This window comes from Sylvia atricapilla, chromosome 3, assembly GCF_009819655.1.
Source record: "Sylvia atricapilla isolate bSylAtr1 chromosome 3, bSylAtr1.pri, whole genome shotgun sequence".
In the NCBI taxonomy this organism is placed as follows: domain Eukaryota; kingdom Metazoa; phylum Chordata; class Aves; order Passeriformes; family Sylviidae; genus Sylvia; species Sylvia atricapilla.
Genome location: NC_089142.1, coordinates 7,189,826 through 7,205,888, shown reverse-complemented (window position 1 = coordinate 7,205,888; position 16,063 = coordinate 7,189,826). Strand labels below are relative to the sequence as shown.

The window sequence follows — 16,063 nt, the reverse complement described above, 5'->3', positions numbered from 1 at the left end:
TCAAGCAGAAGTTAAAAAGGGACCAGTATAAATATTTCACAAGATCATCTTGAACTGTTTTACAGGGCTGGTACAGCTGGTTCTGTCTTTTATCTGCAAATGAAAATAAATAAGAAATTCGTCCCTGAAAATTAGAAATTAAGCCTACAGTGCAAGCACTGACTTTATTGTGCCCATATATGTGCTGCTTCAATCCATCACTGTATTAAGCATTTTAGGTTTCAGGCTGGCCTGTGTCTCGCAAGCCAAGATAGACTCAGCCTCCTGACACCTTCTTGCAAGTGTCGCAGCAATTTAATAGACTGGAAGTTATTTATGAACACTGAGAAGGGTCTATCCCCTTATGTATGTGTCCCTCATAGTCTGACGTCTTGATTTCTTCATGTCATCTTATTAAAAAGCCCCAGCCTTTGGGGCGCATGAATAAATGACACAGATATGCATCATCGGAACAGATGCTCAGTATTGAGGGTGATTTATTTTAATTAGTCAAATGTCATTTGAAGAGTTGTTTTTTTTTTTTTCTCTGTAACTGGCTTTGATTGCTGTGTGTGCAGCTGCTGCCATTGCGGGATCTCACGGAACTGTCCCCTTTTCTCTCCCTTGCCCACCCGCGGGTGCCAGGCGGGATGGAGTCAGGTGTCACGCTGGCTGATGTCTGGTGTTACATGTCCTTGCTGGATAACTGGAACCTCGTGTCCCGCATGACAGTCCCGAGGTGTCGACACAACAGCCTGGTCTACGATGGGAAAATTTATACCATTGGAGGGGTCGGTGTGGCAGGCAACGTGGACCACGTGGAAAGGTAAAAAAACCCAACCCAAAACTAAAAAAAACAAAAAAACAAAAAACACGTGCTGTTTGCTGGAGCTTTTCCTTCATGCTATGCTAAAGGACTGTTTGCCTTTTAAAGGACACATCAAATGGACTGTATGTGTTGAAATAAGCTTTTATAACAGCTAAGAAAGTAGGAAAGTGGGCAGGATTAGGTTTCATTTAAAAGCTTCAGTGGAAAGCATTGTTTCAGAACCAAAGAGGAAAGTTGCCAGCTTCTAGCTTTGCTCAGGGGAGTGAAGAGAGGAATTAAGCTTCTTTGGACAGTTTTCCAGGTTATACAATGAACTAATAAACTCCATTTCAATTTAGTATTGATTAAAGTCTTTACAGACCACAATAGTACTTATTTTTTTCTTTTAAATCCAAAAAAGCAACAGCAAATAAGTTTTTTGTATGTGTTTTCCTGGTGTACCACCTCAGCCTTGACCTGGCTGGAAAATCCTCCCTTTGGTGGTCTTGGCCTGGGGCTGGGACCTGCCGAGTTCAGAGTAAAACAACCAATAAATGGAAACAGTTTTGAATTCCTGGCTGAACAAAGATGGGAGAGAATGGAAAATTCTCTTTTCAAGTAGACTCCAGATGTAATTTTTTTCACATGGAACTTCAAAAAACCAGAAAGGAACAAAAGTGCAACAAAGATATTTCACCAAGTAAAATTGCAAAACCAACTGATTTCTTGTCACTCATGGCATTCAGTAAAGCCATAGATTTTATATCTATATCAATGTATTCATTAAAAAATAGAATTCACTTTGAAATGCAGTTTATGAGAATATTCTATTCCAAAAATATCAATACAGTCTTAGCCTTCCCCAAACACTTAATTGGGAAACATATTTGGGAAATGTTTTTTCCTAAGTGAATGTGGCAACGAAAAATATTTTTGTCAGTTTTAAATGCTGAATTTGAATACTTCTTCAGTAACATTTTGAAGCAGGCATTTTCCAGTAAAAGTTGCCTTAACAGGCAAGACAAATAGGGATAGGTCATTAGGAAGGATTTGGGGAGAACAAAAAAACAACACATTTTTCAAAAGGTTGGTGATGATGCTCTCAGCACATCAGGGAAATGTAGACAGCGAAGAATGAATAATAAATCTTAGCAATGAATGCAACACGTGAACACTGCTTCCCTCCTTCATCCAGAACTTTAGGTGGGCACTGCCCACAGGACTTGGCTTTGAAGCAAATGTCACCCTTTCCAGCAGATTTGTTTCTGGTATCTGAAGGTATTCATCCCATAATTTAAGTCAGTACATTTTTAACTAGCAGAACTATTTTTGTGAACACAGGAAGGAGAGAGCCCAGAAAAGAGATGCTGTTTCGTTCCATCTCTCAATAAAGATGAACGACGAAAGAATGCTGTTGAGGAGTCTTGATAGCTGTCATTGATTAAATTATCTCTCTTCAGTTTTCCTTGGGCCTGGTTCCTATCTCTGCTCTGATTCTCATAGTCTCTCTTTATCAAAGCATCCAAACTGCTGGTCAGTTGAATGAACCTTAAATCAAGCAGAGTCCCCCCCTCTCCTTCCCTCTCATCTCAATCACCACGGATGACATTGCAGCCTGCAAAGTCACACTCAGGCCCTCGGTGGCCCCTGCTTGGCTCAGTGAGAGCAGCACTGCTGGTTTTCCATTGTACAGAGCCCACCAAGAGACCTGGATGTGGGAAAGGAGCAGATTTCCTCCCTATCATTTCCGTGCACGCTGTCTCAGCCACAATAAGGATGTCTTGTCATGGGGATTTGCTAAACCCGTGATTATAATTAATCTGCTGTTGTCTGTAGAGTGGCTTGTGGGACAGAGCCATGGAAAAAGTGCAACATGGCCTCCTTTGGGCTGTGCCGGGAAATGAGAGAAGTTTGGGGATGTTTCCTTTTTTATTCTTCCTATTAAAATGACAGTAGGGGGTGACAGAAGTGAAGCACAGCATGGCTGAAGCTGTGTTTTGGAAAGGATGTTTCAGGGTCTGCTGTCAGAAATGCAGGTGAGGGAAGGCTGACTCTCCTGGCAGTGCTGAACAAAGTCAGGCCTTTTCACACAAAAGCACTTCCCATGTGGACAAGGCAGGGTTCAGGAATTTAAATTGCAAGCAGTGGGGATTTTTGAATTTGGATTGAGGCTTTGGGAAAAAAAAAACACTAAAATACAAAAAAATTACTTTAATTGCTGATTTGGCTGCTGTGTTACAAGCAGTGAATGCCCACTTCTTGACTCTGCTTTTCTTCTATCCCCTCCTCTAGAGCTACAAGTAACCAGCTTTTTCCCACCATATTTCTTTGTGGTTTGCACAGTCCCCTTTCAAATACCATGTTGGTTTGGATGGGATAGTGTGGTAAAATCTCTCAGTAAGAGGCAAACTTCTCTGTCATTCCAGCAGGTCATAGAAAAGCACTAAATTAAAATAATGTGGCACGGTCATATGCTCCATGTCAAGTGATGCCAAAAATTGCATTTACCTCCGAATTTATCACTGCTCCCCTCGACGTGGAATTGCAGACACACAAACCCTCTTGGGTTTGCAGTAGTTTTTCACCTGCTAGGAGGGCTGTGAGATTACAGCTCTGTTACACCCCCAGATGGAGGTGCAGGGGCTTATCCAGGCCTGACACAGAGTGCAGTCCTGGGCCGTGCCACCAGTGTGAAGGGCAAGGCACTGAACATCCTCTCTTGCTGGACCACCTACACCTCCCCTGGTGCACAAGCAGCTTATCTTTCACAACCATATTTTTCTTTCTGCTTGCTCAGTCAGCCCAAGCGTGACCATGCCCAGCTTTGGCCAGGTTCTGACGTGTGTCTGCTGGCATGGTGGAGGGCATGTCTCCAGTCCAAAGTGACTTACCCTGACCTCACCAGTGAGCACACCCAGAGGATGATGTCTACAGGGTGTCTCATTGCAGTGGGTCTTTGAAGACAGAGAACACAGCATTTTCTCCCAGTTTCATTCCTGTTCTCCACCTTTTTTTTCACAGAATTCTTGTAATATTTGATCCTAAATGGTGAAAATCTTTCAAAGATGTTTTTACAGCGTCTTGCTTTTTAAAAGCAAATGTCAGACCACCTTAGATATACATGATGCCAACTGCCTGCACTTAATACATTATAAAGCATTAATGCAAGTTGGGACCACTGGACTTGTAATGATTTATGGCATCAGGTCCTGTGTCACTCTCTCCATGCTTTCAGTTGTGTCATTGATGCTGAAGGGTCTTTACCCAGAAATTCTGGTGCCACTTAAAACAGTGGGTGTTTTCCCATCAAATTCAACAGGGCTGGGATTCTTTGCCCTTTATCTGCCATTTGTCTGTGAAGAGGCAGCAAAAATTCTGTCTCGATGGATAATATGGGACTATCAATCACAAACAGATGAATAGGAGTCATTTGTTACTCATCTTAAAACAATATGCATGTGCCAGAGGGGCTGAGTTATAAGTCCATTTTTGTGGCTGTGCATGGGTATATGTTCAGGGAAAGTTATGTTTTTGCAATGAGTGTTTAGGGAAATAATAGCATGGCTGCAGTTCTCCATCAGGCCCCTCTGGCAAGGTTCTGTGTGACAGGAAGCAAGTCATTAGGTGTTAGGCAAGAAGGTATTACACTTTCTGTCTTCTTCTGAGATATGAGTTGAGTTGGGAACTGGTGAAATGAAGTGGATCCACGAACTAGGTCTTTAGATAATGGATGGGCCCTGTAATATATGCAATTTGAGAGCCGAGAAGACTGCGTATGCTGACAAGACAATGTATGTGACTGGAAGTGTGGAAATGTGGGTGCTTTGTGGTTATTATATATTTGAAGGACAGAAGAAGATGAATCCCCTTGACCTGACAGCACTTTTGCAATAAGGCTGTCTAAAATTGGGAGATTACTTTTGTTGGCAGTGCATACTTGGAAGACAGTCTAAAAAAGTGAGTGGAAGGAATAAGCTTTATATATTTTAGAAACTGCTTCAGAACCTATTGTTTTACTGAGATATGATCATGTAGGAATTCGGGGTTCTCCCCCAAGGAAAGGGAGCATTTCCTCACCAAAAGGATTGCCAGGTACTGGAACAGGCTGTGCAGGGGAGAGTTGGAGTCACCATCCCTGAAGGTATTCAAAAGTTATGTAGATGTGGCTTGGCAGTGCTGGGTTAATGGTTGGACTCAATGATTTTAAAAGATCTTATCTTACCTAGATGAAAGAAAATTAAATATATTGCCTTGTCTTAGAATAGTTTCTTAAGCCTGTCAGAAGAAAAGAAAAAAGGCAAAAAAATAGTAATCCATTACTGTGATTTTAAACATGTACATCATCTGAAGAGCAGTTCAATGTGACACTGTACAGCTTCAGTTTAAATAGAAGCTTTCCTGCAAATACAATTAAATAATGCTTTAGTAACTGAAGGATTTCTTGCAGACTGACAGAAATGGTCAGTGTGTAAGCAGCTGACCATGATGTAAGGCTCTTATAATATGAATAAATGAAGATACACATATGGCAGTTTAACTTAGAAAGAGAGAAATTAAGAGACTGAGGAGAAAAAAAAAAACAACTTTTTCCAGGTACTGAAGAGATCAAAAGTCAAGAAGGCAGTGAAGCGAGTGGCACAGCTTGAAATGAAGGGTTTTCTGCTGTTAATACTGAGGTGATAGGGAAAGAGCAAGGAAGGAGGAGTTGAATGAAATGAATGGAGGAAGGGGAAGATCAGTCCCACAGATTAAATCCTAAGAGTGGAGAGTTGTGGAAACCAGCAATGTTTTATTTCTGCATGTCCTCTCTTCAAGCCTGAGCTGTATCTTCTGCTGGGTTCAGACCATTTGTTGTATCATGGGTATATAAATGTTATATATATATACATTGTATATACAGATAATGTGCATATACACATATATAAGAGATCTAAAAATGGATAAGGTATGTGTAAATAATACATAAATCAGCAGGTAGTGAGTGCACAAGGGTCAGATGAGATCCCTGTGCTCAGTGCAAGTGACACGTGAATGACAGGTGGGGGACACGTGTCCTGCAGGGCTGGGGACCCGCAGGTTGCTGGGCAGAGGAAGGAGCGTGAGGGCAAGTGTGTAAAACCACACATGAGTCCATAGCGTGCAAAGACTGCAGAGCAGGAGTCAGTCATGTGAAAGGAGATGTCCTTGAGGATTCAACTTCAGCAAATTGGATGGGCTCAGTAGGCCCACAGCCAAGGACAAGCATGGACACACCAGGAGGGAGCAGTGGAGGAGAGGGAAGAAAAACCTTTGCTTGGCTTGAAGCCAGCTCACATTATGTCTCCATCTATGGCTTCAAACAGGGGATTCGAATGCAAAGCTTGACTAATGGAAAGAGATCAAAGTGATTATTCTTTAAATCAGTTTCCTCCCTGCTGGCCCTTGAGCAGGGCTGGTGTGACAGGCAGCCAGGAGCCCCACGAGCACCAGTGGCCGTGGTGTGATGGCAGTGCCAAAGATGACACAAACAGATGGAAAAGCCCTAGGGCAGGGAGGTAAAGCAGGTGTCAGTATTTTCTGTCCTGGAAGGTTACAAAGGTTCACCTTCATTCATTTTTAAACCAATTTAGTTAATCTGGTGCAAATCCTTATGTGAATACATTAAGAGCTGACTTGAGATAGACCAAAATGATGGAAACCTGCCTTGCAGAGACTTAAAGAGCTTAGACTACTTAGTTTATCCCATGGAAGGTGAAGAGCTGACTTTATTATTTTCTGCACGTCCATATGTGAAAGAGAGAGGTTTGATAGCAGACAGCTTTATAATCCAACAGGGAAAAAGAAACAAACTTTCTGGTGGGTGGGAACTGAAGCAAAACAGGCGAGAAATCAAATCTACCCATTTTGAAAGGAGGGAGTGAACAGGAGGAATAAATTCCCAGGGGATGGAGGGACTTGGTGGACAGCTATCAGGAAGCCTGGATTCAGGAAGCATCCATTTCTTCCCTTCAGCCTCAGGGATAGGGTAGACACACTTAAGGGAGTTGCCTCACCGAGGAGCTCATGTAAACCCCACATTAGATGCCCATGTTAGTTAGATGAGGACTTGCTTTCACCTGCTATATGGGTCACTAATTTTTTTAACCAAATGACCCTCAAGAAAAGAGTGGAGGTTTAAGCTTCACCACATGCACCTGAATCCAGTGGATTTTCAGCCTTTGGCTTTTAGCAGATGAAGTGAAACTCGTCCTTTTGGCTTCTCAGTGGCAGGTGAAGGACAGTAGGAGAAAGAAGGATCAAATTTGTCATCGCATAGCATAAATTGAGAGCAGTGAAAGTGGGTTAAAAATGGTGTCTCTGGGACCTGAGGGCTTAGTAAGGAAATCCAGAAAAAGGATGACTGTTTCTGTAATTTGAACTTTTCTCCAGTATTCCTATGGATACAGTCCTCAGCCCCCACCATGGAAGAAGGATATAACCTCTTTTTCCCAAAAACCTATTGGGACAATCAGAAAGTAGTTGCCAAGAATGTCCTTGTCTTGGGAGCTGAAGTGTGACAGGTACTTCTGCCAGCAACAGGGAAGTGAGTTGGCTGCTCACTATTCCCATCTCAGACCACTTTGACTGCCCACAAATGTTCCTTGTGCCAAATCAGAGTAGATGGTGTGAGACAAAATGTATCAGTTGACAGGAGGGATTGGTCTTAAAGGAGGAACAAGAGAAGGAACACTAGGTCTGTTCTCAGCTCTGTTGTTTTTCCCATTCTGTAACCAATTATAGCCAATTTTTTAACAAGACATCAAGAATTAAATTACCAATTACTGCAACAGCTGAGTTAGCAAAGTATGGCCCAAAAGCAATGTGTGAAACTTTATATTATGTGAGATTTTTTGCATATCTGTTTGGGTGGATGTGAGTGGTGCCCCCTCTAAGTGCTGTGGGTGAGTGCAGGAGATGCAGCGTGTGGTGACTTACCTGGAGGAGCTGCTTGTGCAGTCAAAATGCATCTGCAGGGTCAGGTTTGGTACAAGAATCAGCCCAGTAAAGGTGTGTCACCATGAATGCTCCCAGCGCCGTGTTGTTTAATCTTGTTATATTTCTTCCCTTTGATCACTTGTTGTAGATGAATTTAATTTCTCTGTAACTAATTTAGAGCATCATACAAGGCAGTTCTCCATGCTCATTATAAGGGACCTTCCTAATTTTTTTTTAGTTAAAGTTTGCCTCCCTTTTGCTTTTGCTTCAGTTTTATGAGTGTGTTAATTACTTTCAGTTATATTACTTGGAAACTCATTATTGCATTTTTATTAAGCACATTATTTTCTGCTGTTTATGCCATTTTTATCATTCCTCCCTTTTATTTTCCCCAAGTTTGAGCAGTGAAAATTTGAGGGACATGTTACAGAGGGAGAATTCCCTTGTTGCCACATCATATTTTGCAGATGGGTTCATGTTCATCAATTCATTTCATGTTTTGCGTATTGCATATCACTGCCATTAAGAGCAAAAGCCCTGAATGGGTGATGAGGGTTTCTGTTATGGCAGTCAAAAACTCTGAAAAATTACTACTCAGGAAACTCCTGTTTGACTGCATCTGTCATTACATGGAAATACAGAAACCTAAAAATCACTCTATTCTCCACTGTCTCCAAGATTCATTTTAGAGCAGCTATTTGGATCCCTGCCACATTATCTTAAAAAAAAAAAAAAAAAAGGATGCCTGTACTTGTGATGTTGTCTCAAATGAATCTTCATCCATGGATTGTTAACTGTACATCCCTTATGGTCAATGACTTAATTAAATCAGATACTGATGACCTTAAAACTAATGTAGCACTTTCATGCATACTCTTTTCGGTTTGATTCATGTCAAATACAAATGCAGTGGTGAAATCTTACTCCAGCATTAACAGTTGCACCATCCTGAAATGAGGCACGGTAGCTTGGTTTGCACAATGAAAATTAAGTGGAAGCAACTTAATCTGGCACAAAATAGGAGTTGCTGGTCAGTTAACTAGAGTTAAAGGAGCCATCATGTTGCATTATGTTGCAGGTGGGATGTGTTCCACAAGCTGAACAACTGAAGTATATTAACAGTTGCCTGCCCACGGTCACTGTTGGATATCTCTGCACTGATTAGCAAGAATAATCTCATTGTATACTCATTAAAAGAAATTAATCAGTGGAAGACATCTCAACAAAGATGTCCCGAGTTTCTGCTCCTTGGACTATAATGAGATTTGAGAGGCATATACAGAAAACAGAACCAGCTTTCTCTGGGCTTCTATCAATGTTTTAAAACCTTAGAGAAAAGCATTCATTACACCATTTACCGAGTGGCTGAATTTGCAAGATGTTAAAAAAAAACGCCCCACATTTCCACCTCTGCTTTTCTTCTGCTTGCCAAGCTGCCTTTCTGTGCCTGTGTGTGCTGCCCAGTGCTGCTCACCTCAGCTCACTGCTGCTGCTGTGGTCCCCAGGTACGACACCATCACCAACCAGTGGGAGACCATCGCGCCCCTGCCCAAGGCCGTGCACTCGGCCGCGGCCACCGTCTGCGGGGGCAAGATCTACGTCTTTGGAGGGGTGAACGAGGCCGGCCGCGCCGCGGGCGTCCTGCAGTCCTACATCCCTCAGACCAACTCCTGGAGCTTCATAGAGTCCCCGATGATTGGTAAGCCGTGCTGGTGTCAGAGCACATCTCTGTGCTACAGGTATCTCAATGCCTTTGCAGAAAGAAAGGGAGCTGTGGGATGGGAGGGGATATCCCTAAAATATATTGGCCCAGAGAAGCAATCGTCTGGATTTCTACTGAAGGCAGTTGTCGCTCATTAATACAAACTAGTTACCAGCTAGAAGTGATGAGTTCAAGGCAAAAGAGGAGAACAGAAATCTGTTATTAGGTATGAACAATTAGCCATTTTACACTTAAAAAATCTCCAAATGCAGTGAAACTTCATGCTGGCGTCGTGTGTTGTCCCATGTGGACTCACAGCACTGCTCAGGTAGTAGATTATCACTCATGGGTTTGTTAAAAGGCGCCTGTCCTGTGGGAAGTGACAGGCGTTCTGAACTGGGATTTATCAGTGGTGTCCACAGGCACATGTGCTTCAGAGGCTGACAGCTTCAAGATGTAGTTTATTAAAACTGTGTTTATTAGTTTATGAAGCCCTTGAGCTCACCAAACATAAAAAGCAAGACAAAAAAACAGATTTTCCAATGTAGCAGCCAATGTCAGAGGTGGTGACTTCCTTACAGAATTAGAACAGCACTCAGAAGTTTGCAACTTACTTGCTTTCTGTGGCGTTTTGCACCCTGGGTGTTTAGGCTGCTTTTGGAAATGAGGTTTAGCACTCAGCCTGGTTTAGCACACAAGGATGCTCCTGCAGGCAACAGCTGACCTGGGTCATCTGCTCTGCACTGGGCTCTGCCAGCCTTTGGTCTGGCTGCACCCAAGTGGCCAAACAACTCACACACAGTCATTGCAGAGAAGCTGCTTTCAGGGTGGTTTGGCTTCACCTCCTAGTTCAGAAAATCATACAGTGGTTGGTGACCTTTAAAGGTCACTTAACCCAAGCAATAAGCAAGGACATCTTTCACTAATTCAGTTTGCACAGACCCCTGTCCAACCTGAGCCTGATGTTTCCAGGGATGGGGCATCTACTGCCTGTCTGGGCAACCTGTTCCAGTGTATCACCATTTGTGTTGAAACTGTGACTTCATTTTTAAAAAATCATCTTCTCATTACTGAGCCTTAGAGCAATAGGAGTAGCAAGTAAGTCATTACAGAAGGACAGCTGTAAGGTATTCAGGTAAGGCCTAACCATAATCAGAAACTTGGAATAAGCTGCTTTTTCCATTGCAGCTGGTTATGATGATTTCCACCCTTTTGCTGGGGCTCCTGGTAGGTCAGGACACGAGGAGCTCCATGGCCACAGCCTGCCCTGCCCTGCTCCCATGTGCAGCCTGACCTGACACTGGGAGTGCCCAGCGGGAGGGTGTTAGCCACACTGCTGTGAGACAGCAGCACAAACCACCCCCCTGCCTGGCCTTCTCCAGCACATGGCTACAGCTACTGCTGCTCCTGTAATGCACTGACTGACAGCACGAGGCTTTCCTAGACTCACTGCAAAATTGAGTGCATTATGCAAAGTTGTAATCTTCTTCCTTACCTTCCTTACAAGTGCCACAGGATCTAAGGAGTCATCCCCTAGGCTCCTTAGAGGTCTAGCAAGTGTCAATACCATATGTGCTTAAAAAAAATCATCTTAACCATCCAGAGTTGGGTTCATCACCCATCGTTCTAATAAAGTTGTACTATTATTTCTTAATAGTACAGAAATACATTAAAGATACTCGTGAAGTTAAGAGATGGTATTTATGTTTTCTTGGTGTAAGCAAAGTTCATTAGTTAAGCTGAAGGCATAAAATATATGATAAAACAAGGAGTCCTTTGTTGGGGGTAACATCAATTTACTTGCAAATAACTTATAACAACACAGAGTCTGAAAAGTGGAGAATGTCTAGGAATGTGAACTGGTGTGATGTCTGATTTTCACTACAAGGCAGTGGGAATGTTGGAAATATATTTTAGTTTCTCCTGCTCTACTGAAACCATAGTGTCTCCAGTATTTTTAAAGTATAAAGAACTGGATGCAGGGCCAGGTACAGTACAGTGTAAAGGAAAGAGGAAGTAAAAGGAGCCTTTTGCAAAATGGAGCTGGGATCAATCCTGAAATGATCACTGCCAGGGTCCCTCTGACAGTCTCAGAGCATTTTTGTGTTGATTTGTGAATTCCTAAGGTGTACCTCTGAGCTAAGGCAACTGAGATGTCTGATGGTGAGTTACAAAGTCACCCCAGAGATCAGTGAAACCTGTTTGACCTCAAATAGGACAACAGTTTGTTTAAAAATGCCTCAAGCATGCTCAGATATGCAACAGTAGCTGCAGGTATTGAAAGCAGCCAAGATCTGTGGAGATTTTTAGACCAGTAGCACCTGTCTCAGTTCACTGAGTATTTAATGATAGTGAGTTGAATGCAGTGTGGCACGTTTCAACCCAAAAGGTCCATCTCTTTCAAAGTATCACATTCCAGCCTAACCTAAGGCAACTCTGGCATCAATCATGGCTCGTGTTTTGTCCAGTCTGAGTGGAGGTGAAGCAGGCTGGACACTGACATCCTGCCTGTGCAGAGGAGATACAGACTGGGCACTGATAGCGAGTCCACACAGTTCAGCCCCTGCACTTCTGCCTGGAATTCTTCTAGGAATATGCAGTGAATTCACTCCCAGTTCCCATTTATTCTTTATGCTTCAGCTGTCAGGAGGTGTTGGGACATGGATGCCTGTAAGCAGTAGGTATGACACCAGGCTCACTTCATGCAGATGCTGTTGGAAGCCTTTGGGCAAGTGTTGGTCCACATCTGGGGAGGAGAAGGCCTTCCTCAGTGCCCCATCCTCTGGCCCATGTCAATCCTTCCCACCTTGGAGTGGACAGATGTTCCTGCAGCAGTGCAGCCCACAGCTGGATGTAACTGGGAGAATGGAGCCTCCCAAGGCTTTCACACTGCATGTTTATATAAACCACATTCTCATGTTTTTAGATGTAAAAACAAAAGTCCTGTGTGAGTAAAGGAACTGAAGCTATGTAGTTGCAGCACCTGCCTTTCCATTGCTAGCCAAGCTGTCCTATATAGCTGTGCTCAAAATGTATTCCATGCCCAGCTTCCTGAGCTTTGTCTTATTTAACGAGATGGCCACAGACATGCTGAAGTCAGGGATTCTAAATAAGCCTAATTACTTGGTCACTGCTTTTTAGTTCACGTTATGCCTTCATGACAGTGCACTAAAATATACTTTTTTGGATGTTCTGAACAGTCAGAGTGGAATTGAAAGTTTTTATTAATGTTTTTGGATTGTAAGAAAACCAGTATTTAATTACCATGACTACTAAATTTTAAAATCTGGTGAGAACCAGAGAATAGAGATCTAAGTTCTGTGAGTATTTCTGGTTTCTAATCCAAGTATCTAGTTCCTCACAATACCATTTACTCCTGCAGTGATATGCCAGACCAAAGTGGGACAATCACAGACCTAAGAATGCAAGATCTGTCTGAAAAATAGCAATAGAAGCATCTGTACATTTTTACTGCACTGTCCTGTGGCTTGCTTTGGGTAAAATGAATAATAATAAATATTTTGACTTTACAAGAAAAATCAGATATATGTCTTCACACTCTCTCAAGGCAAATAGTTTGGTATTTTTAAGGCACTATGGCTGGTTTTCACCTGAAAGTGCCACAGCAATGAGTGTTTAATCTCATTCTTCAGTGTATTTTTCTTCCCATGTCCAGTTCTTAGTATTTTTCACCCTACTAAGCTTGAATTTCTATCTCACCCATTTCTCCTCTGTACATGCCATGTGCTCCCTTCACAATGACTTTTTCCACTCCTCAAGTGTTTCCCTACTTATTATCTGCCCTCTGCTCTGCAAAGTCAGTCTTTTTGTGTTGCTGTTTATCCAATGTCCTTTTCACTCCTACCTCTCCTTCATCTCCATGGTCGTGTTTTTTTTTCCAGCACTCTTCAGTTCATCAACATCACGCCCATAAATTTGATGCTAAAGCTGCCCTGTGGTGGCAGGTGGAGCCTCCTGCCGTGCTTTGGCATGTGCCATGCCCACCACACATACACAAAATGTGGTGTTTGCAAGTGAGGACACTTGACTTCGGGGTCTCCAAGGAGGGTTTGCTCAAGGGTCAGTGGGGAAGCCATAGGGCTGGCAGCCAGCTGTGTGTCTGGAAGAGATCAGCTCCCAGGAGAGCTCTGAGCCTACAGGGTGACATCAAAGTCACTGTTCATGCAGCAGCTTCACCTGGGCCTCACAAGCTGTGTTCAGGATCAGATCACAGTCTCCTGGTTATCCTATGGCCGTGCCATTCTTGAGTTTGTCTGCAGAGTGTTCAAGGAGGGGAAGAGGCACTTATTATTAAAAGCAGGCTTAGTTTGTATTAACCAGAGTCCTTTCTCTTTATCTGCTCCATCAAATGCATCAACCTCCCCACCAGGCACCCACCTGCCAGGAGGCAATTTGGTTGGAGTTCTGCCTGGACTGGTGGCTCTCCCACATTTCTTCCTTCCAATAAAAATGTTTAACAAGCTTGGTTATAATAACGTTTTTCCATATGAAGTGCTGCTGCTGTTCATCGCAGTGCCCCTTCATCTCTGACCAAGTGCATTACTGGAAGGCAGTGGAAATTCTCTGAGCATCATGCAAGGGAAAACAGGACTCTACTACTGGCCATGTAACATAGAAAGAGATGTGAGAGCCATGGATACATCCGAAGAGCAGCCTGTGCTCCCTAAGTGAGGAGCCCAGCAGCAGGTTAAATCGTCAACCCCATGTGAAGGAGACCTCTGGCTCAAGGATTGTCATGGAGTTCACACTCCTTCCTCCAATAGCCTGTCACAGAACAGAACTACTGGCTTATCTTCCTGTAGCAACAGAAAAGGAGAGGGTTACCATGTTATCCACTTGCAGAGAAGATTAGCTTTTACCTATTATTTCATTTACATTTATTCTGCCTTCTAATCTCAAGTGTGTTTGCTGACCTGGCCAAATCCCATTTAAGATTTTCCAGCCTGAAATGGATTACTATATTCAACAGCCTCAATACTTAAGACTTTGGAGAGGTCTCTATTTCCAAGACTTCTCTGTTTCCATGCTTCCTCTCACCTCTCTTCCTTACCTCCAGCAGCCTTTTGAAATACCCTGTGGCCCCACTGTATCCCACACAAGCCTCTGACACATAGAAGCTCATGGTCATGCCCAGTAGCTTTGTCCACCTCCTCTGCAGCTTGCTGCACATTGACCAAAAAGCCCAACCAGAACATGTTTTTGCAAAGCTAAGCTCCCCACCAGCTACCTTGCACTGGGGACTGTGTTAAGGACTTCAAACTGTGACAGAAATTGGAGTGTCCTGTGAGTTTGCAAGAGCATACCAAGCCCTGAAAAAGACACCACCACAGGAAGAGTGTGGGTTGCACCTGGGATGAAGTAAGGTTAAAGATTGAAGATGTACATCCACACCTGAGTATCAGGAATGATGACTTGAGGTTTCCAAAATCGCGGTATCCATGAACAGTTTCTGTCCTCATGGCGGCAAAACAAAACAAAACCCCCACTGCTTCTTCTCTACCTGTTTATGGAGGAGTGTTCCTCATGTCTTTTTGCTGTGTCTTCATCAGGAACAAGAGACTTTGCTGTTTCTTTCAGGAAGGGAGTTGTTCACAGGAAAGATTTTTCTACTTCTGTGTCTCAGACTTACTTGATACCAATTTATGAAATTATAGCTAAAGACAAAAGCAGTAAAAAGACAACAGATAGGAGATGTATTGAAAAATTGATGAGAATAAAACACGACTGCCTCTTAAAAAAAGAAGAAAAAGAATATCAGACTGTCTGCCTATTCAAAAAAGGAAAAAAAAAAAGTCACTATAAAAATACCCAAGGGGTTTCCTTCTCATTCTTTAACAAAAAGAAATGTGAAGTCAGTGATTCAGTCCCCTGAGAAGTCACTGTTTCTGCCATGAGGGAGCCCCAAATAATTTCTTTAATGCAAGAATTTCATTCTCCTGCAAAACAGTGCTAGTCAGAGGGAAAAAAAAAAAAAAAAACCAACAACAAGAAGATGTGATAATTAAATATGGAAAATTTCTCGTGAGTGTCTTAAGTGGAAAAAATGTCACATATGCAAGTCTGATTTGGAAAGGGATGCGAGCCGGGTTGTTAGGACAGATAAGCCTTTCTGATGAATTACAGTGGCTTAGTGGCACCGTGAGGAAACTGAATACTCCTTGTTCTATTTTCTGGATGAATTAGTTTCTTCCCATCTGTTCCCAAGGATCAGTGACATTTTCCTAATACAGCCGTGGTTTTTTGACATATGCCTGTAGATACTCAGCGTAGCAGGAGCTCAACTTTAACCCATCACATGGGTTCTGTCTGTTTCCTTGCTGGGTGCTTCACCCCTGTACATCCCCCTGGGCACGTGCCAGTGTGGGGTGGGATGAACTGAGCCAGACCACCCCATGGCCATGCTGGGACAGAAGCAGACAGCATTCTTTTCATTCTACTTTTACCAGTTGAAACCTCAATTAAGGAGATCATCTCTCTTCTGGAGATGTTCATCAGCTTTTGCTTAACTCCTGTCAAATTAAATATCTGTTAAATATTGAATGGAATAAGGTAGTTTTACAAGAACCTCAGGGTTACAGCACACTATGCAAGAGGTAAGC

The 16,063-nt window shown here is 42.9% G+C and overlaps 1 protein-coding gene across 1 annotated transcript in view; it reads left to right on the top strand.

The window, feature by feature from the left end:
- The window catches only part of KLHL29 (kelch like family member 29), a 238,396-nt gene that overhangs the window by 208,784 nt on the left and 13,549 nt on the right, over positions 1 to 16,063 (top strand). The window contains 2 exon segments of the mRNA XM_066314729.1: positions 625 to 805; positions 9,247 to 9,440. Of these exon segments, the coding sequence (XP_066170826.1) occupies positions 625 to 805; positions 9,247 to 9,440 (375 nt within the window).